The sequence below is a fragment of the Notolepis coatsorum genome (assembly GCF_963971535.1).
Source record: "Notolepis coatsorum genome assembly, chromosome: 11".
NCBI classification, from domain to species: Eukaryota; Metazoa; Chordata; class Actinopteri; order Aulopiformes; family Paralepididae; genus Notolepis; species Notolepis coatsorum.
In genome coordinates, this window is record NC_140175.1 from 32,867,080 (window position 1) to 32,890,398 (window position 23,319).

The 23,319-nt window shown below is 40.9% G+C and overlaps 1 protein-coding gene across 3 annotated transcripts in view; it reads left to right on the plus strand.

Annotated features, from left to right (window-relative positions):
- The window catches only part of gpsm1b (G protein signaling modulator 1b), a gene marked incomplete at its 5' end in the record, with an annotated part of 74,161 nt that overhangs the window by 45,329 nt on the left and 5,513 nt on the right, over positions 1–23,319 (plus strand). For all 3 annotated transcript variants that reach the window (XM_084325243.1, XM_084325242.1, XM_084325244.1), the window contains 2 exons: positions 4,936–5,006; positions 5,174–5,335. In XM_084325243.1, the coding sequence (XP_084181369.1) occupies positions 4,936–5,006; positions 5,174–5,335 (233 nt within the window). The remainder of the gene's footprint in view (positions 1–4,935; positions 5,007–5,173; positions 5,336–23,319) is intronic.

Here is a 23,319-nt window from a genome sequence, read left to right on the forward strand (position 1 = left end):
TCCACGCCGATATGTGAGGCGTGCCCCAAAGTACGCAAAAGTACACATTACCACCCCCGACTCCCAGGGCTCTAGCTCCGTTAATCATTTGGCGATCTCGAACATATTTGCACAGGGTTGTAGCCAATGAGTGTGGCTTTCCAATGATACCCCATGATATGATAATTGGGGATCTAATACGGTCTCTATTGATCGATTTATGATAAAGAAAAAGCATTAAGCCTTAAGGCTTAACAGGTTAATTGGATGGCAGGGTTCAATATACATGATTGCTGTTCAAGTCCACCTGCAAGGTCAAGGTTTTATTTGTCACACGCAACATCATACCGGTAAGATGAGCAGTGGAATGTTTATCCACTGGCTCTTACAATGTATACAATAAGCAAATGTCCAAAACTATAAATAAGAACAACAATAAATAATAACATTTATCTGATTTATTTATTTATTCAAAGTAATTTGCAGTGTTTGTGTAGTGCTATTATTTATTTTTCCGACATCAAATGTGTAATTTTTTATCATACAAATATTGTCATATTTATTTAAATTATGATTAATTAATTCCAAGGAGGCCTGTAGAGTTGACATGAAGGAATCACTATGATTCCTCCAAAATAAAGCCCTTAAGAACACGGAGCACACCAGTCTGTCAACTTAAGACTGCTCTTCAGCGCTCCCAAATCCTGCTCTTAGTTAGGGCTGAAGCCAAGACAAGGGACGGTTGGTGAATCCCAAAATCGGCCCGAAAATGTCTTAAGTGGCGCTAAGAGCAAGATTTGTCCGATCTTTTGTCCTAAGTCCATTGGTGAATGAGACCCAATATGTACTCTTATTTATCTCAAAGTCCTCAAAATCTCCACCCACAGTGCTCTGTCCTGTCAGAACACACCACTCTTGTCATCCCACCAGGAATTGCCCAGAGGGCTTTTTCAGACTCCTGACGAAACACAGCTCAACCTTCTGTTTTCCCCAAGTGGCCCCTCAAGAGATTGGTATCTTCACCAAAATAGCTGACTCGCTCCAATCTGTCAACCGAAGAATGCATGGTCAGCTGTCTGTCACAGCCTCCCCCACTGCCAACCGACCTTTCTCTAAGAAGCCCTCCTACCAGAATCAATCAAAACCTTAAGACCTATATTCACATTATTTACCTCACACTTTACAGTATAGGAACAACTATGGGTCAAAAGCAAAAATGAAAAGGTGGGTTTTGAGGCTGTTTTAAAGGACAATAGGGTGTTGGCATTGCAGATGTGGCTGGGCAGGCCATTCCAGAGGGAGGGGGCAGCAGCAGCAAAGGCCCTGTCACCAGAGGTCCAGAGCTTGGTCCTGATGGAATGTAATACGTTGGCGTCAGCAGACCTGAGGTGACATGATGTGTAGCGGGGGAGGAGGTCAGAGAGGTAGGGGGTTGTTGAGAGCGTTGAAGGTGATGAGAATTCCAAAGGAGGTTGTGGAGGACAGGTGTGATGTGGGCAGAGTGACGGTGGAGGTGAGCATGCGGGCAGCATGAGTTTAGGACATATTGGAGCTCATTGAGGATGTTGTTTGATGAGCCATACAGGATTGCAATAGACAAACCAGGATGAGATGAATGCATGGACCAGTGTTTCAACGATGGGGAGGGTTGGAGACGGACAATGTGGTAAAAGGCTGTTTTGGTGATTTTGTTTACATGGGGGAGAAATGAGAGGGTGGGGTCGAGTATGAGACCAAGGTTGCGGACATGAGTGGCGGGGGTGACGATGGAACCATCGATGTTACAAGAGAAATCATCAGTGAAGTGTGTGAGGGAGTCCGGGCCGATGATTAGCAGGTGGCAAGGGTGGAATGGGTGGCTGCAGAGATGGTTTTGGAGAGGTAGAGATGAGTGTCGTCTGTGTAGCAGCGGTGACGGCGGCCATGTTGGCACTGAAGTCAAGGAGGACGAGGATGGAGAGCGAACCAGAGTTGCCAGAAAGGAGAATGTCATTGGTGACCTTTAATAGAGCAGCTTCACTACTGTGTCTACAGCAGAAACCAGATTGAGAAGGATCTTAGAGCTTTTTGTGTTGCCAGATTAGATTGAGAAACCGTCTTATCACGTCTTATCTCCTCAGTGCCTGTGTGCAGTCAGCCTCAGATGAAAAGGAACAAGGACAAAACTACCAAAATGAAAGAAATATTCACAGCATAATGTCGGCAGGTATGGGATTCAAAATGATTTCCAATAAAAGGCTGACCTGCATGATCACATGGCTTTGTTTAGAAATTGTGGTTCGTTAACCAATAAAAACCACAACAAAAGTGACTTTTGATTCAGACCAAATGACGTCATCACAATCCAATTCTGTTTCCATAGATTACTGATGTTCTTCAGTTCATGGCCCTCTTGAGATGCATGGCTCATTTTCTAAATCTGTAAAAAAAACTAAACATAGAATTATACTAGTCCATTTTCTCCAACAGAATCGGCAACGTTAGTATTATAGTGAGCGAGTGAGTACAGTGTAATAGTGTGTTTTCAGCTTTGCTCTGGTGAGCCCTGGTCCAAACGTAGTAGCACTGCCCTCCGCCCACCCCGCCCTCACCCTCCCCCGGCTACACCTACAGACACACAGACTACATACACACAGAGGGGAAAAATATCCCACACCCCTCCTTCAACACTTCTGCTGGGAGCAAGAGAGGCCGGACCTGCTACGTGTGATGGAGTGTCATAGAATGAAGAAAACCCTTACTGGATTCTGTCGATGGACCGACACTGGAGATAATTTGTCTTTATCGTCATTTTGTGATCGCCTATGATTATATTTCTTCAGATTATGAGGTAAGCAAACACTCTTGCTGCTCAAAATAGGAATGAATGCAGTCGTTCTATTTTCTTATTTTTTTATGCTTTTTTTTCTTTTTTTGTGAAGTGCTTCTCAGACCGCTAAAACCCTTCTGCTTTCGAGTCTGGTTGGTCACATACATTGTCGATGTTTGAGAAAGATGTGATTTTTGCTTGGCTTAGGAATAAGCCTAGTGAGCACATCCATGTGTCCCTTGTACAAATAGCCCTGAGCACTGTGGCTTAGCCAGACATTACGCTCGGCCGGGGAAACGCAGCGTTGTGGCATCTGGCATCATGCAGGAAAGGCATCTTTCCTGGAGCCGGTAGAGAATCTACGGGAATCCATAATGTGGCCTATGAATCTCACTTGAAAGGAACCTCGAAGAGAAGTAAGGTACATGGAATATGTGGTGTGTCCTTGCATCTTTAACGGGTGTGCTGGAATGACACGTGAGACATGCATCTGCCATTGTGTATCATTTAGCCAACTAACCTAGGGAAAGTGATGTAGCATACAAAAGTGACATTACTGTTTTATGATAATAAAGTAATAATAACAATAATAATAAAATAATATTAGAATATAGAAAAACTATGATAATAATACAAATACTAATCAAACAACAATCCACATTCATATAAATGATCAACAGTAAAAATAAACTGTGAAAAATGACTTATGGCTGTATTGTAAATGACCGCTGTCTTGTAGCTCTAGACACTGTATACAACCTGCACACGTATGGCAGTAGACAGTTATGTGAAGCGTGGTCTGATTGTACTGTGATTGAGATGGAATGTTGACAGGCTGGACTGACGCCTTCAGGTCACTTAAGGCCACTGGGCCTTGTACTGTACGTGGTGTGAGAGAAAAGGTGAGTCAAGTGGAAATGCCCAGCTGTGTGTGTATACTGTATGTGTGTGTGTGTGAGTGTCTTTGGTCTGCAGTGGATGTTTATTTGAAACAGGGAGCTGTCTGTTTGGGAGCGACCCGCACTGTGTATACTGTGTTTAGGAGAGCCTGACTTGGCCTCTCATAGAGATAGAATGTGCAGAATGGCTGTTGGGCATCGCGTTGCTTGGATTTGGAGTAGAGAATAACTGCGGGTAGGCTTGAGCTTTATAACAAAAGCATACTTTTCTATCACCAAGCAGTTAGTGAAAACAAGAGAACAAAAGAGAAAAGGGGAGTAAAATATGAGAAGTGTTGAATCCATTCTTCTTGTTATTTTACGTTTGACAAAAATAGCTTTCCGGGGCAAAGGAGGACACATAGACAAGGTGGCCAAATTCAGTAAAACTAACCTTCATTTCTTCCCAGGGTAACTACTGTAAACAAGGCAAATGCTTGAGGGTGACACAGACATAACACATACATTGCATTTAAAAGTAGAAGGAATTCATGCTCAGTTTGAGAGTTAGCAGAGGGGTGTGTATGTTTAATGGGCAAGCTGTGTTTTTATTCGTTTTTTTCTCCGCAAAATCGCAGTGAGTGATATACTTAGTATATCACGGCTCAACATTGATAATAATAGATAGATAATGGATATTTTTTACATAGATAAATGTAAAAAAACAAAAAAAAACATTTGAACAGAGAGGGTTGATGTGTTTCGATTTAAAGAGACAGGTGGTTCCTTAAATTTGAGAGGGTACCGTGTGGGGTTAGGTTTTATTCGGGTGTTTTAGGTTTATAAACACCAGAGTCTGTTGTCACGTGAAAGGGAGCACACGTAGGTGACATGGGCACGGGGACACTGTACAGCCTTGTCTCACATGAGGCCGTTGTGTCGGTGGTTCTGTGAACCCTCCTCCAGGCCCTTCAACTCAACTCACACTCCAGCCCCACATTCCACCCCCTTGGGTACAAAAGCTAAGCAAAGAGCACCTTATTCACGGCTGTTTGCCTCGCTTGTTTGCGTAAAAGATTTCACATGCGTCATATCTTCACGGCACATCATGGGACCAACGTGGACATGACAGCCCCCCCCCCCCCCCCCCCCCAGCAAAATAATTACGCATGTGGAGGCCTCAGATGCCGGGCAACAGCTCAATGCGGTTCCCAGGTGTGAGTAGTCATAAGGACTGTTATTTGAACACAATGTTCTTTTATTTTACAGGAGCAAGACCCAAATTCACCAAGAGAAACAGCATGGACAGTGTAGAATTGTGGAAATACCCCTCAGATAAGGTAATTTATTTATTTATATATGTAATGCAAATCTGTCACGCATTCCAATATGCCATCTCATATGAACAAGTAACTGTAGGCATCACATCATCCTGAAATACAAATAGTTCTAACAACAATCCAGCAATCCACATTTGTCTTTCTTTTATTTTTAATTTTTTACGCAGAATGGAGACAGCCAAGATATGGACAGTATATCCAGGAAATCCAAGAGTCAGCCGGGCAAGAGGAAAGGCTACCCTGACAGTCAATCATCAGATGAAAGGCAGTGGTTGGACTCTCCCGTGGACGCTGACGACATCACTGTGCAAGTCCCGCCTCCAGTGACAGTGAGTGGTCAGATTCAGATTCAGATTCCTTTAATGAGCCATATGTGTAAACACATTGGTAATTGTTACGGCAATTTATGCATTTTTACATAGATCTTTTTTCCACATAACAAACGGCAACAACAGACACAGGACAAAGACAGTGCAGTGAAGGATTAATCATTTGAATAAATATATATAATTAGTGCTGTCAGGCGAAAAAAATGTATCTAATTAATTACAGGATTTGTAATTAATTAATCTAATTAATCGTATTTTAATCGCATAACCATTTTAGGCCTGATATTCTATATTCTATAATCATATTTCAAATTGCATATGTCCGGATGGCAGAATTCAGTACTGTATCTACAAAACCTTCTGTTTAATCATCTTCCCTTTATTAATTTGCTTAGATTTTTCAGGTCTGGTCAATTTTAGCATTAAAAAAAAAAAAATAAAAATAAAAAATTGAATTCATATTCTCATTTGGTTCATTACAATTTACACTGAACCAAATGATCACACAGCTATAAACTCCATTTCCGCCTGTCTCTTAGCAATAAACAAATGGATGACGAACAACTTCCTAAAATTAAATGAGGGCAAAACTGAAATCTTATAACAAAAAGAGAAATGATACAGCGCAATATGGGGCTACTTACTCCTTGGATCAAACCTGAAGTTACAAGTCTTGGTGTTATAATAGACTCAGACCCAGTGGCGGACTGGGACCATAATTCCTACCGGGAATTTGACTCAGGCAGGCCAGGTTCCAACAAACTGTCTTCTTTAACTCCCAGTACATCCAATAAAGTGCTCGAGTTTCCACGTCAATTTCAATGTCCATCTGATTCAAAACTTGCGTAGTAACACCTCTGATTGCGCCCTGCTTTCGTCTGATTCTTTCAATTTCAGTCCGACGTTCGTCTTCACCCATTCTAGAGTTATCCAAAACGTTCATATCTCCGGGTTTCGGCAGTCATTTTCCTCATGATTTAAATCAATAGACTTGTTTGAGATTGGCGAGGCCTGCGCAGGCCTGCTCAGGCGCGCTGCCTCGCGCTGGGTTGTGAATGACAAGTTAACTCATTCCTGCCTGCTTGCCTGAACTTATATAGAGAGCACATCTGCGCGCAAATAGAAACACGTATGCTGACCTGGCCTGCTTCGGAGTTCAGTGGCCTGACTGCGGGCACAAACGAATACAAATTTTAAAATAAAAAAAGCATTTTCCAGTCTGTCAGGGCAGCCAGGCCATGCCAGTCTGCCAGGCCACCGGGAAAACTCCCGGTGCTCCCGATGGCCAGTCCGCTAGTGCTCAGACTAAGCTTTAAATCACACATCAACAAGGTGACAAAAACATATTTTTTCCACCTTAGAAACATAGCTAAGGTACGGCCGTTTATAAATCAAAAAGATGCTGAAAAACTGATCCATGCCTTTATCTCAAGCCGACTTGACTACTGTAATGCACTCCTCACTGGCCTCCCAAAAAAAACACAGAACGACTCCAACTCATTCAAAACTCGGCAGCTAGGCTACTAACTAGAACCAAGAGGAGAGACCACATCAGTCCTGTATTAGCTAACCTACACTGGCTTCCGGTAACATTTAGAATTGATTTCAAGGTCCTCCTCCTGAAAGCACTAAATGGAACAGGACCAAGCTACATTGCAAATTCTCTAGTCAGCTATGTGCCTCCTAGAACATTGCGATCATCTACTACTGGTCTATTGAAGGTTCCAAGCCACAGTCTAAGGAAAATCGTGGATGCAGCCTTTGCAAACTATGCACCAAAGTTATGGAACACACTACCTATGGACATTAGGGAAGCTAGATCTCTTAATATTTTCAAAAATAAGCTAAAAACGTACCTCTTCACCATAGCCTTCTAATACACCCCGCTGTTGATTGTACTGTAGCACTATTTTACTCTGTCCCTTCTATTGCATACTTTTACTATCTATTCTATTCTACTATTCTATTATTGCACTGTATTATTTTATATATTTTTTAATCTATTCTATTCTACAATTTTATTGCACTGCACTATTGTACTATTTAACCTGTCTATTTGATCTTACTCTTTTTATTATTGTCTATTTAAAACTGAATCAAACCATAAACAAGGTGGCCTGTTGGGATGTTAGATCCTAATGTAAAAAACTGTGATTTTATGTCTGCACTTTATGTGCTCATTTTTTTCTGTTGTGAAGCACTTTGAGCTGCAGTTTCTGTATGAAAGGTGTTTACAAATAACGTGTATTATTATTATTATTATTATTATTATTATTATTATTATTATTATTATTATTATTATTATTATTATTATTATTATTATTATTATTATTATTATTATTATTATTATTATTATTATTATTACTCAAGCCTAGTAACAGACACAGTATTTCTGACACTGGGAATACTCTTTTTTTTAAAGTTTGTAAATGTTTATTCTATGTTTTTATGGAATGAATGAGATAAAAAAAAATTACTAAAATAAAAAATAATCTATTAATTAATCGAATTAACGCGATAATATTAATATTATGGCTGACCTTTGAATATTTTTTTTGGAATTCGAAGCTTTGGAGCCGAGATTCGATTTTAATTCGAAGCTTCGATATAAAAAAAATATAAAAAATTATTATAAATTAAAATATATATATATTTTTTTATGTTGTGGGACTTGTACAGCACTTTGTTCAACTTTGTCAGTGCTGTAAAGTTTAAACCTTTTTAAATGTTAGACAAACGAAACACTTTGCTTTCATGAAATATTGTAAGCAGTCATTTGAGGCTTTATAAAAGCAGCACAATGAACAATGAGTGCCGAGCCCGACCTCATCTAAAATAACAAACAGCATTGCTTGTTGTAATTAACAAAGAGAGGCAGAGTTGATTTTGCAAAAATTAAAATTAAAAATTATATATTCAAATTTTATTTTCATATTCGAATCACATGCCCATCGAACGAAGCTTCGGAGCTTCGAAGTATTTAAGACAGCCCTACCTAATATATATATAATTTCCATAAGGCGATAATTTGCTGTGTAATTAATTAACGCGATAAACTGACAGCCCTAATATATAACGCAATAATTTGCTGTGTAATTAATTTATCTAATTAACGCGATAAACTGACAGCCCTAATATATATAATTAACGTGATAAACTGTCTGTTTATTGCGTTAATTAGATTAATTAATTACACAACAAATTATCGCGTTATGAAAATTAACTCAAAATTAAGATTATTATTATTTTTTTTATCTCATTCATTCCATAAGAACGTAGAATAAACATTTACAGACTTTTTTTTTTTTAAATGATCCATTTGCATGTTCTTGGTATCTGATTCTACGGACATCTATGGATCTCAGGGATTCCCAGTGTCAGAAATACTGTGTCTGTTACTTACTTACTTACTTACAGTACTTATCCTCTTCGTCCCGGTTGGGGCATAAGGCCGCAATCATACACTGCCACTGAATCCTGTCTCGTGCTTTGGCCTGCGCTTCGTCCCACGAAAGACCCATCTCCTTCAGCTCCATCATCACTGTCCTTCGCCAGGTGTTCTTTGGTCTACCCCTCTTTCTCTTCCCAACTGGGGTCCATCTCAAGGCAACTTTGGGTAACCTTTCATTGGGCATCCTCAATACATGGCCGAGCCATCTTAACCTCCGTCTCCTTATCTCAAGGGACATTATGCAAGCTGCCTGTCTTCCTATAGTTTCTCATTCGAGATTCTATTTGGCCAAAAGATGTTGCAGATCCTACGTAAGCAGCTATTGTGGAAGACGTCAACCTTTCTCATATCCTGTTTTGTTACTCTCCAGCACTCAGAGCCATATAGCAGGAGAGACTTAACATTGCTGTTGTAGAGCCTGAGTTTGGTTTTACTAGGCTGTTGTAGAGCCTGAGTGTCTGTTACTAGGCTTGAGTAAATTGTAATGAACCAAATGAGAATATCAATTCAATTTTTTTTTTTTTTATCTTTGGCTGTGAATAACACCATGCAAAAATTTACCAGATTACCAATTACAAATCCTGTAATTAATTAGATACATTTTTTTAATCGCCTGACAGCACTAATATATATATATAAAGTGTATACTGTGTAAAGTAAAGTGCAGAGTTCCAGGTCAGTCCCAGTGCAGTATGTTTGCCAGTGTCATTGTTATTGTGCCAGTGTCACTTGGGGGCGAGGGGCATGAGGCATTGATCAGCCTGGCGGCTGAGGGGAAAAAACTCAGTCTGTGACGAGCTTTTACAGCCTTTGGGATCCGCAGCCTTCTCCCAGAGGGGAGCAGGGTGAAGAGGCTGTGGGAGGGGTCGGCCATGATCTTTCTTGCCCTCTTCAGGGCCCTTCGTGCAGGGACCTGAGGGAGGGCCGGGGACAGCCGATCACCCTCTCCACGGAGCGAATCACCCGCTGCAGCTTGGCGAGATCTTTTGCCGCTGCAGCGGGGAACCAGGAGATGATGGAGTGGGTGAGAATTGAATCGATGATGGGCGTGTAAAATTGGGCCATCATGGTCCTCGGCAGTCCCGACAGTGAGTGGTGACAGTAATATTATCACACACTATCTGGTAATCGACTTCAATGTGAATCTTGAATCTTAATTGTATCCATGTTCAAGATTTGACCACAAAAGAAAGAAACCTTAGTAGACAATCCAATTTTTATATACATATTTTTATTTTTATTTTGTTGGCTCCTCTGACACAATATATATTTGTGTTACTCCGTCACATGTCTCATAATACTCACCTCCTGACTTTACTAACCTCATGTTTTAAAGATTTGAATTTGTTCCAATAATCCAAGAGGAAATTTGGATTGGCTTTCTTACATTTTACATTTAGTCATTTAGCTCAGCTGACGCTTTTATCTAAAGCGACTTACAAGTTCTGTATGACAGGTCAGCAGGAAGGGTCCAACTCTTTCAGCTCAGTAACAATGTTTGTCAAACAGTGTTGAAACTTGGGGCACTGCAGTGCATAGTAGAGACATATTATTAGTATAGTACAGTAGGTAGAAATATAGGAAAGGAAGATTATTTAGTGGAAAAGTGTATGATAGTAGAAGAAGAAGTAGTAGTAGTAGAAGTATTTATTTTAGCACTCTTAGCACTTATGATACACACATTGGGCAACCGCAGCCCTGCATGTATGAAACGCATCCTGTAGCTACTAACCGACACGCAGGGGTCGGAACTGAACCACGACCTATCATCTCACGAAACCGAGGCATCCTTTCCAAAGACCGATATCACAAAAGCATTGATAAGATGTGATGCAGCATCTCCACGTTGCCGGGAGCTTTTGCTGACAATAGCGATAACGTCTTGAGTGGCTTGTAATCGCTCGAGCCCCAAATTAAATCTCACGGTTTCGAGTACGAGAGTGTTACTGAAATGCATTATCTGCAGTCGCTAGCTCACATCCCCCCCTGCATTTTGGATGCGGCTGCCTCTTTATTCAATCAACGGGCGCCCAACCTGGCAAATAAAAGTTGTTAATGCGTCTTGTGAGCCGGTGCAGTAGGTGGCCAGGAGCCGAGCCGGGCCTCTCGTCTACAGCATCCAAAGGATCTTAAAGTCTGAATGCTAAACTTAATTAGTTGCATTTATGTATCCGACAAAGTCATTCACTTATCCCTTCCCATCACTCCCTTCCCTGTCCAAAAAAACGGTCAGCCTCTTCCGGCTGAAATGTACACCGTATTTAAATACCTGCTTCATGTGAGAAGACACTGACACAGAAATTGCCAGTGGGGACAGACAATGTGGTTAATGGGCAGTAACTTCTGGGGTTATTTCTATCTAATAACACTGTCTTCTGTATCTTGTTGCCTTTATTCCCAACAGCCGCAATGAATATCCTCCCAATGACACTTATTGTTAATATGAACCGGATCCTTAGCTGCGCATAACACAATGGTGCAGCTGTGGTGGGTCTAAAAAAGTGTTAGCTCCCCCCCCCCCCCCCCCCCCCCACTATGATTTGTTGTAATTTGGTCGCCAAGGCAGCCAATCATGGGTCCCGGTTTTGGTGACTGCGTTAATTGTTGTAATCAGCGGCTGTCATGTTAAACGAGTCAGGAACCTCCCGGGCTGCACGGGGGGAATGTTATTTAGAGCGCAAAGAGCACATCTTCTTTAACTTCTGGTTTCTTAAATTAGGGTCACGATAAAAAAAAAGAGAAGTGATCAAAATGAAGGCTTTAAATCAGTTTTTATGACGTGGATCCTGTTCTAATGTGAGAGAGAGAGGGGGAGAAATATCAATGTTTATAGCCCCTGTGCCAGTGGATATAGGGAGGATAGAGGGCGCAAATTGGAATTTGGTTCCTATAGCAACGGTGATGTAATTTAGGAAGGGCTCTCCCCCTGCTACATTCAGTCTTTCATTCTCTCTCACTCTTTCACACACACAAATACACAAATACACAAATACAAACACAATCAAGTACACACACACAAACAAGCACACAAACACAAACAAGTACACACACACAAACACACACACACACACACACACAAACACAAACAAGTACAAACACAAACGAGTACACACACACACGCTATCACTCTCTCTCTCCCAGTCTTTCTTCCACCTTCCTCTCTCTCTCATTCGCTCTGTCCCGGTGACCTAATTGAGTAATTGGACAGTGAGAGGACAGCAGGACCAGACAGAGGCACACTAGAATGAGGACGCGGGATAGAACCTCGGCTGATTAAAACTCGTCAGGTGGACTCTTTGATGGAGACTGATTAAGACGCCAATATTGCCGCTTGTCATACGGTGAATTTATCGGTGAGACTAATTTAGACATTTGATTATGAGGCTGGTTTTCCAAGTATCCGTGTGGCAGTAATGATGTGGCTATGTATGTTATGACTGTGGAAGATGTGGAATATTTTTCACGTCACGCATCCATGGCTTTGACGAATTTTACTTACAGCTACTAAAAGAAATGATGAACCGCATTGCTTGTGTTGCAGTTCATGTTCTTGTCATTGTGTTGTTGTTGTTGACATGTTACTATTGTATGCTTTTTTATTTTGTATTATTTAATTTTCTTGGCTGGCGTTGCTTACTCTGTTGTTTTGTTGCTTTTTGTTTCTGTTTTGTTTAGTCTTTTTTGTTTGTTATTTGTTGATTGTTGTTTGTTGTTTTTGTTATATAAGATTGTCAAATAATAGAATAATAGTAGAATAATAGAAAAGCCACATCAATTTCAAATAGTCAAAGATATTTTTTTATTATTATTATTAATTATTATTTTTTTCTCTTTTTTTTAAATTTTTCTCCCATCCCAATTTCGCTGAGCCAATTCTCCCCTCCCTTGTCTTGAACGTTGCTCGCATATGCCCCCCACTGGCCGATTGTAGGGAGGATAGAAGCCTTGCATCACGTGTCCCATCCGGTACACGAGGAGGCAGCCTGTCACATCTTTTCACCTGCCAGCGCGGACTCTCATTGGCGAGGTGTAACGTGTGGGAGGCTCACACTACCCCCGCTATTTCCTGTCTCTGCTGTGCAGGCGTCCCCCAACCGACCTGTAGGAGTCGCTGTCCACAACGTCCAGATTACCACCCATCGACTTCCACCCGCTAACTCTGCCAATTGAGTTAGTATGACGGCCGGCCCAAGCTGGAGGCAACGCCGACAGCCGGATTCGAACCCGGTGCCTCTTGCGTTGGTGACGAGCGCAATGTCCGCTGCGCCACCCGGCCGCCCATTATTAATTATTATTATAATTTTTTTCCACATCCATTTACAATGTTTTTTATAGTTTTTTACAACGTGCATTTACAATGTGTTAATTTGCTTGGCTGTGATATGACGCTAGCAGAGTGTCTATACAGCTGGTAAACCACAACACGGTCACGTGATCACGCAAATGTTCCCACGTAATACCATGAAAGTACACGTGGAACCACATGTGAAGCTTAAAAAAAATAAAAGAAGGCCAGGAGAATGAATGTAATAAAAAGCCATTTTCACATGCTATAAATTCTCAGGGCTTTTCCATAGAGGACTGACGCCGCTGACGTCGATAGTGACCACCTCGCCATTCGCTGGTAGCCGAGAGTGTATCTGATGCAAGTCGCATGTAAACCGCTCTGAGAGACACATTGGAAACAAAAGTGATGACATGCATTTAAAAACAACAACAACCAGCATCCCTGTTTTCCGCTACCCTGTGCTTTCCCTCTCCTCCTCCTTCTTCTTCTCTTTGTCTCCCGAGCCTGCGCTCTGCTGACAATGTGACCTTGATCAGAGAACAACCCCCCCCCAACAACACCACCACCCCAACTGCTCCCCATAATGAGTTGTTTTCCCACAGTGGGAGAACAGCCTACAGCTGGGACAAAGATGGCCCGCAGGAAAGAGAGGCGGCGAGAGAGTGGGGGAATCAGAGAGAGAGAGCAGGGGGTATAGAGAGGGGGAGAGACATACACAGACACAGAGAGACAGATGGAGAGAGATAGAGAGAGAGGGTGGGGGTATAGAGAGGGAGAGAGGGAAGGATGGAGAGCGAGAGAGATAGACAGAGAGACGGAGAGAGAGAGCAGGGGTATAGAGAGGGGGAACAAGAGACCGATAGAGGGGGGAGAGAGAGAAAGGGATAGATAACGGGAGAGAAAGAGAGGAGGGAGAGAGGGAAGGATGGACAGCGAGAGCAGGGAGGGTGGGGGAGAGGGAGGGATAGAGTGTATGATACAGATTGAATCTAGATGGGAGCAGAGGGATAGAGGGAGGGTGGCCTTACAGAGAGAGGAGGGATGAAAGGAGGAGAGTGGTGAGTAAAGAGTGAGATAGGGGTGCGTGAGGCAGACGTGTGGACAGTGATCAGAGAGAAAGGGCAGACAGGAGAGAAAGAGAGCAAGAAGAAGTGCTTGTGGTAAGATGCTTCACTTACTGTTTTGAATAATCATTTTGACAAAGAACAGCAAATGCTTGAGCTCTGCTGTGTGTTTCTTTCCTTTTGATTAGTATTCTGTGTGAGTCGACCCTGAGTGTGCTTTACTTATAGTCTGCCAGCGAAGCCGAGACACATTTTGTGTCAATTAAGAGCTTTTTTATGACAAACAGTAAAACATTTTTAAATGATCTGCCTTGTCATTTGAAGTGCAAAAAAAAAAAAATTGCTACGAAAATGTTGAAATGTTCTCTCTCTCTGAGAACCTGACCACCTAGAGTAAGTTGTTGTCATGCTGACTTACTTTGCAAAATGACGCTCAAGGCTGTGTCTCTAGACAATTCCCTACAAAGACTTTTACATTCAATTTTTTTTTATATAAATGTTTTGTTCAGTGTGCGTAGATAGTGTCAAGTGTGTCATACCGGTGTTCTATTTCGGTAAGGCGCACCAGGCATAGGGTTGATTGGACCATTATCTCCCGGGGGCTGTGAGTCTGGGGGGGGGGGGGGGGGGGGGTTGTTCAGACCATGAGTGCTCTGTTGATACATGACGTCTCCCCTGGCTCACCTCGATCCACGCCCTGCCTCTTCTTCCCTTAACCTGTGTTGCGTTTTGTTGTTGTCACATCACGGGACGCATGTTCCAATAGGCTACAGCGCAGATGTTGTTCTCCTGCTGGTGAAGGGTCTGATGTACTGTGATAGTCCCATGGTGTGAGGATGTGGCGCATTGGCCGTAAAGCATGAAGTGTCTGTGCATTGGTACGGAGCCCCGGAGTGGAGAGAGAAAAAACTAAAGTCACCACGTTCTACTACGTTGAGAGCTTGAAATGCTATCGAGATACAATTAGTTCCCATGTTTTGATCGATCCGTGCGCATGATACAATTAGTTCCCATGTTTTGATCGATCCGTGCACACGAGATACAATTAGTTCCCATGTTTTGATTAATCTGTGTGCATGATGCAATTAGTTCCCATGTTTTGATTCATCCGTGTGCATGAGATACAATTAGTTCCCATGTTTTGATTAATCCGTGCGCATGAGATACAATTAGTTCCCATGTTTTGATTCATCCGTGTGCATGAGATACAATTAGTTCCCATGTTTTGATTCATCCGTGTGCATGAGATACAATTAGTTCCCATGTTTTGATTCATCCGTGTGCATGAGATACAATTAGTTCCCATGTTTTCATTAATCCGTGTGCATGAGATACAATTAGTTCCCATGTTTTCATTAATCCGTGTGCATGAGATACAATTAGTTCCCATGTTTTGATTCATCTGTGTGCATGAGATACAATTAGTTCCCATGTTTTGATTAATCCGTGTGCATGAAATACAATTTGTTCCTGTGTTTTGGTTAATTTGTACATATTTGTTCATATACAGCACATGTGTAAAATCCGGCCCGTCTGGCATTTTCATCCGGCCCCCAGAGTGAATTCGCTTATTAATTCATGTTGGCTCGCTGCCTCTCCAAGGCGCAATTCAACTGGCCTGTGATATAAATCAAGCGCACCTCAGTCTCACTGGGCGGCAAATCAAATGTCCCGGCTTTTCAAGCAAACGCAGAGCGTTGTCTGAACCTGCGTCATGTTTTTTTGAATACAAATTAAGGCTGTCAAAGTTAACGCGGTATTAACACGTTATTGCCCGATTCTATTAACGCCACTATTTTTAACTCACTTTTAAGATATATATATATTTTTTTAAGATTTTTATAATTTTTTTCACTCAGGTGTATTATTGATGCTCTCATTGATACTATGTTTGTTTCTTGAAGTGTGTGTGTGTGTGTGTGTGTGTGTGTGTGTGTGTGTGTGTGTGTGTGTGTGTGTGTGTGTGTGTGTGTGTGTGTGTGTGTGTGTGTGTGTGTGTGTGTGTGTGTGTGTGTGTGTGTGTGTGTGAGAGATATATAGAGAGAGAGGGGGGTGAGAGAGATGAGGAAGGGGCAAGTGAGAAAGAGAGCTGGGAGAGTGTGTGTGTGAGAGAGAGAGGGTGGGGTGTGTGATTACTCAGCCCTTGTGTGGGTGAATGTAACAAGTTCCTAACGTTTTCTTTCCCCTATTATTTCATGCACACTTTATTCATTGTTTTAAATTATTATTTTCTTTTAAGTTATTTTGTGCATCACTCAGTTTTGAATTTGATGCAAATTTGCATTTTGTGTTAAATGGCTGCATAAAGCAAGCATTTGTTGACTCGCATGTTGATAAGAGTATTAAAACTTGGAACTTGAAAAAGATCTGTTTAAGGTAAAAAAAAAAAATGCGATTAATTTGCGATTAATCGCGAGTTAACTATGGACAATCATGTGATTAATCAAGTTAAATATTTTAATCGATTGACGGCACTAATAAAAATGCATCGTACCTTCAATTGTACCTTGTGTTTTTATTTTACTTTTGCTTTTAAAAGCTTTGTCAGTCATCCGTTTTCACTCGACTAAAGACGTGGTATGTTTGCTTGTATCCAATTTGACTGTGAATTCAGTGAATCAATGCTAATTCTGAATTCTCTGAAATCAAATCCGTGGAAATTGTTGGTCTTGCGCAAGATAAGTGAAAGCTACGGTAGAAAGAGATGCTGAGGTGAGAGATGTTTTCTGTGTGAACAGAAGTCCAATGGTATTATTATGTGTCCAGACCGCGAAACCATCTGTATTTTTCATTTCGGCCCCCTTGGTAATTGAGTTTGACACCCTTGATATATAGTATACAGAGAGCCAGCACAACAGACCAGCCTTTCTCCCCGAAGTGACCTACTTCAATACGGAGCAAGTGGGATTGTGATAAAGACTGCAACGTAAATGTTACAGTAAATATTGGGAAATGGTGAATGTACACACTTTAAAATCACAGGACTAATTATGATAGTCAATCAAGTTGGATGCATCCATCCACATCATTTTACGCATTGATGGCAATGAGTGGACAAGTGTACCCACTGTAGGACTAACCTATAAAATCAACCTTGCATAAATTCCTCACCAGATTGAGCTGAACACAACCTGCCCACCATGCATAACGGGGCACACATAGCCGTTTGCCAGAAAACCTTTTTCTGACAACTTGCCAGACAATCATAGCTTATACCAACCTTCTGCCCTGACCCCATGTTATTAAATGAACATGGCAACATTATGAGAAATGCACTTACTGTCTTCTCCAGAGTCAGACAAGAAGATAGACCAATTTCTTCTCTGTGCGTTCAGTAGAAAGCTATCCTAGCTTAGCACAAATGAATGGAAGTTATTTTAAGGCATATTAGGGCTAGTTAAAAACAATGCAAATATTAAAGGTCCAAGGTTAGCGCATGAACATGATTAACTTAGAATGTAACAGAGCAAACCCATACACAATTGTTAAGAGTCACTCGATGTTTTAGGTTTTGAACATATATAAACAGCTGGCACATAGGTCTTTTTTATTTAGGGGATGGCAAACAGCATTGTTGATTGATTTGTGTGTCTTTACTTGGATTAAGACATACCGTAGTTGCGTGTTGATAGCCTACCTGCGTACCATGATGTAACCCCATGAAACCAATTAACTGTTAAAGGGGAACTATTTGACTATTTCTTTCACTATTTGGGCACTTACACAATTCCTGTGAGTCTATGGAACACCTCTGTAAGGTTTTCTTTCAAAAAAATTCATTGTTTTGTATTTCTGATCATGTACTCAAAAACAGCATTTTTCTACCTCAAGATCTTAAGCCGTTTTTGAGGCTGGGCTCCAACCACTGTGTGGCCTGGTGCCAACTACCACATCAACTGCCACATTATTATGCAGCTGAGAAATCTCTGACATCACAGATATGCACATTTTCAGATGACTCAGTTCAGTGAGGGTGAATATTGTGAGAGGAGAATTGGAAGAATGTGCCAATATGAGAATTGGAGACATAGATCCTATTAATATAAGTCCACATAGCTAGGAAACAATTCTAAACACTGAAAAAGGCCATTTATAAGATAGTTCCCCTCTTTCCGTGGCAGCAGGGGGTGCCAGAAATAGGCGCGTGCCAACGCTGTAGTCAATGGAGGGCGATCATATTTGCGAACGCATAAACTATATCTTAAATTATGGCTATGTGTCTAATACGCCCGTCGCTTATCAATGACTTGTTTGCAGTCAACATTGTCGAAACGGATTGTTTTTTTAATCGTTTCATTTCCGTTTTATAACATTTTGAAAAACGCTCGTTTTTTGAAACTTTCAGAAAAAAATAAAAGATTCTGCATGAATCGCGCTTTACTGGAATACACAAAACACGTTGTCATTTTTCTGCCTATTTATGAATCGTTTTCAAATAAACGCTAGATTATCGATAGTATATGTGTACTTATGCACGCTATAGAAGCGGGCTGAAAAATCGATTATCTTATTTCCTGATCAGCACACACACACTCACAGCCACACACATATGGGACACGTTGATATATAGGTGAAAATAGCTCTGATTATCCCAAGACTGGTAAAATAGATTCCTTACCTCAGATCAGATGTTCTCCAAAAAGATTATTCCAATTCCTGATCGCCATTCCAAATATCGATCGCATTTATTGATCCAACGCTGGGTGGTCAAAAGACATATTCCACGCTGTTCTGATGGTGGGAAATGAATGGGATTTGCTCGGATTACATGCCTGACAAGTAAAATGTTGAATCCGGACTCTTTTTTTTCCCATCCATTTCATTCAGTCCAATCCAATGGGGTGCAATACCATCCGGAGAGACAATAGGGGGCGGTATTTTCCCTGTTCGAGCTCAGACAAATCCCCACTGGTAACGTTAGAGGCTAGATTGATGAAAAATGAATGGAAATCGATAATAAAAAAAAAAACGATTAAAAACAAGATTACTCGTCAGTTGGCACTCAACGCATGGCATGAACTAACGAGATTTCTCGTGGCTGGCACTCAAAAGTGTTTACAGCTCTACTATAGCGAATACATGGTGATTGCTATCCTAATCTAAACTAACCAGTAATTATCAATTAAGATGCAATGATCTGACTTTGATACAGTATATTAGTCGTTGATCATTATTGTTTTGTCTTGTCATAATGTAGAAAATAGAACGATAGTAAAGTGGTACAATATTTAGTTCCTGAGATAGTATTATAATTCATATAATTAATCCCCCCACCCCTTTGCAGGATGATTTGAGATAATGAGTTAAGAGACGTTTGGAACGCATATCGCATCCGGACCAATGTTCACCAACGTTTTCAATATCCTCGTTGATTGCCTTTTATAATAATAATCCCTTACAAAGCAAGTGTTGTCTTTATAACTCATCCCCAAGCTGAAGTGAAGCTTAAATTTAAGTTAAGTTTATCTATTTATTTTGTACCCAGGGACAGTGCACATTAACACATTGACTGCCACGCTTCTATCCATCAATGTATGATCACTGCCACCAGTCTAAGCCTATGGAGATGTTCACCTTCTTTGCAGGGCTATAACTTTTTAAATTGTATTGCTAAATTGACATTACTATGGCCCATTCAACATCGATTAGCTATCGTTCAGGATGTAGGAACGTTATACTTTTTCATTCATAGATTCATACGAAAATATCGTCTAGAATATAAGTATGTTTTTATCGTTTTCTGCAGTAATTCCTAGAACGCTAGTTATAGGCCTAAACGCATAATATAGATTATCGATTGCAGTTTATTCGCGATACACACTATATTAAAAAATTCAACTGAATACGATCCTAAACGTTATGACTCATCATGCGCGGATGAAAGGGGGGGGGGGGTCGTTTATAATTCCGTGATCGTCAGTAAATGCATGTAGTATGGGTGATATATTGATGAATGAATGAATGAATGAAAACTTTATTTAACAGATTGCAGAATGGGTACAATACAGTATGGCTCAATACACACAATTGTTAAGGGGATGCAGACCTGAGAAAGACGTTGGTCTTGTTTACATCAGGGTCCCCCATTTTCAATTCATATAGACATTTATGACATACACAACATACATGACATTTATGGCATAGGGACATATAGGTATTTAGTACTGATACATTTGTGACATAAACGGTATTCAAATATACAGTACTGTTACCCCTAGATCCTGACAGAGTATATACATATGATGGGGAGGGGACTGTACATTAGGAGGGGGTGGGTGGGTGGGAGAGAAATATACGATCAGAGCGGTTTGCATTGAAAAGAATAAACAATCAAGCTGAAAGTAACGTTACTGTCCTCTTACCGTTCGCCGATGAGACTGGAGGAAAAATATCCCACTTATTTGACGTCGATCGACTAGATCCATTTCCGGTTTGTATGGCGCAATAAACGCCCAAATCATATCGATAATTGAGTTATGGCAGCGATCCATATACACGGATGTGTGTCTAGAGTCCCGCAACAATATGTGACTGCCGGACGGATTTCCCAGATGCACCGAGATCACCAGAGATCCATTTCCGGTTGTAACTCGCCACCAGGCGGCGGTTGTGCAGAGTCCCACTGTCTCAGCAGAGGCTGGGTGGCGGAATTATGAATACCATGGCGAAAAAATTAAATATGATCTCAATAACGTCGTACGCCGTGGCTTGGCAGAATTCGCATGACCAGCAAACCCGTCGTACAACGTTATTGGCGGTCAATGTGTTAATCAACATCTTCAGTTTCCACATCAATGTAAATGTGCCAGAATTTGCTAATGAGCTATTTTTCATCTTAGTCCCTGCCTAAGAGAGTCTCTATCCATAGTGATCTACAGCCAAGGACAAGTACCCTAAGCAGGTGGGGGCTGGAATGAATGACTTAGACTTTTAATTTGTCCGCACAAATTGACCAAAATGTGGAAACTAATTGGATCTTGTGCCCACGAATTAATCAAAACCTTGAATCTCGAGCACTCAATGTAGTAAAATGTGGCCTCGATATGGATTTATTTTCTCTCTCTATGGCCACTCCAGGGCTCCGTACATTGGTTTGCGTTATGTGATATACAATTGAGGATTTTTGTAAGGGGTTACAAACAGAATTGTGATAATAATAATAATAATAATAATAATAATAATAATAATAATAATAATAATAATAATAATAATAATAATAATAATAATAATAATAATAATAATAATAATAATAATAATAATAATAATAATAATAACAACTTTATTTATATAGCACCTTTCATACATGGATTGCAGCTCAAAGTGCTTCACAGCAAATAGCATAACATTTACATAGGCATAACATTAGCATACAGTTGACAGAATAAAAGCAATACATAAAGTGCAGACATAAGAATAGGTATAAAAGACAATAAAAGTAGTGCAATGTAGAAAGTGCAGACATAAGAATAGGTATAAAAGACAATAAAAGTAGTGCAATGTAGAAAGTGCAGACATAAGAATAGGGATAAAATAAGTACAATAAGTACAGTGTTGCTCGAAGCATGTGGACTCCCACGGAACAGCCAGTCCCCCAAACACCTGACCCCACGCATCAATCCCAACCACATCCCCATCCAAGACACACCCCCTGATAAAGCATGTCATGACCGAAGGAAAACAGAAACAGCCCGCGCGCCACTCACACCGCCATGCACGGCGACGGGAGTGCCACCCCCGCGGGCCGCACCATCTCCCCCGGTCCCGGCGACCTCGCCACTACGAGGAAACCAGCACACTCCACGCTCCCACCCCCAAACTCCACGGAGGAATGATGATGAGGTTGATTGTAGACTGAATCGTGAAAAAATGTATTATTCATTATTATTACATGGCGTTTTAACATTCGCCAAAATGCTTGATTGTGATTGGTCAATAGCCCCAGACAGCGGTGAATTATTTTTCGATAACCACCGGTGATTATTGTTTTTCGCAGCTGGAGTAATCAAGCCCCACTGACACAGACTGTTTCAGTGCAATCAGACACACCTGCCGGGCTGCCCGCGATAATAATAATCACTTTATTTGGGCTGACAGAGCCACAGAACAACTGCTTCTGCATTTGATCTCGTCTTGTCGATTTTGTAAAATGAATTAGGTATATTGTTAGTAAGTTAGCCATGTAATAAGCGGGATAATGTATAGCTATACTCGGTCATCATCGCAAAATAATTGACCTTCACTGACGTTTAAAACACCTCGCCGAGGCGCCTCGGTATTTTAAACTCTGTCGGTCAATTATTTTGCGACAATGACCTCGTTATACATTATCCCTTACCTAGGTGGCGGTCCTTCCTCAACTCTTTGTAAAGAGTCTTTTAAGCATTCTGTAAGGATTCATGAATATTCACATATCCCCTTTAAATCTGTTGCTTTAAGTATCAGTATTGCCATCTATTGATGCCATCTTCATAGGTTTATTAATTGTTTAGCACAAAATGGATAAAATTACCACATACACACACACATGTTGAACACTGTATTGGAGTGAATGCATGAATTGCATTCAAGGCAAGTTTATTTACATAACACATTTCATATGGTGGAGTTCCAAAAACGGCAACATTGTATCATTCACTTCACCCACACTGCATTGTAACAAGCATGATTCATTCATCTCATTTCCCCTTCTGCCTTCTATAACACAATCATTTAAAAAAAGTTTTTTAACGTTTTAGTTTTTTTTTACTGTAAGACCAAATCAGGACGTTTTCGGGGACATGATATGGTCGAGGACAGATGACTTAATTCAGGGACTGTCCCTGAAAAGCGGGGACATCTTGTCACCTTGATATAGGCCTATATTTTTTCAAACGTTGGTGGACGCTTAATTTCACACTCATGTTGGATATCATGCATACGTTTGAACGATTTGAGGCTTTGTTTCCAGGGGCTTTATGTATCTAACTACCTCTGATCCAAATCTTATCCCATCATTATCCTAGTGATTATTCCGTGGATAAACCAACTATTTTGATTTAAGACTGATAAACCAAGTAACCCCCACCCCCTTAAAAAAAAGGCTCTTGGAAAGGAACAAAGCCAAAAGATCTGACTCCCTTCAAAGAGCCATAAATCCCATCAATTCCCTGATACTCAATGTGCTTAAACCAGGTGCAGTCAT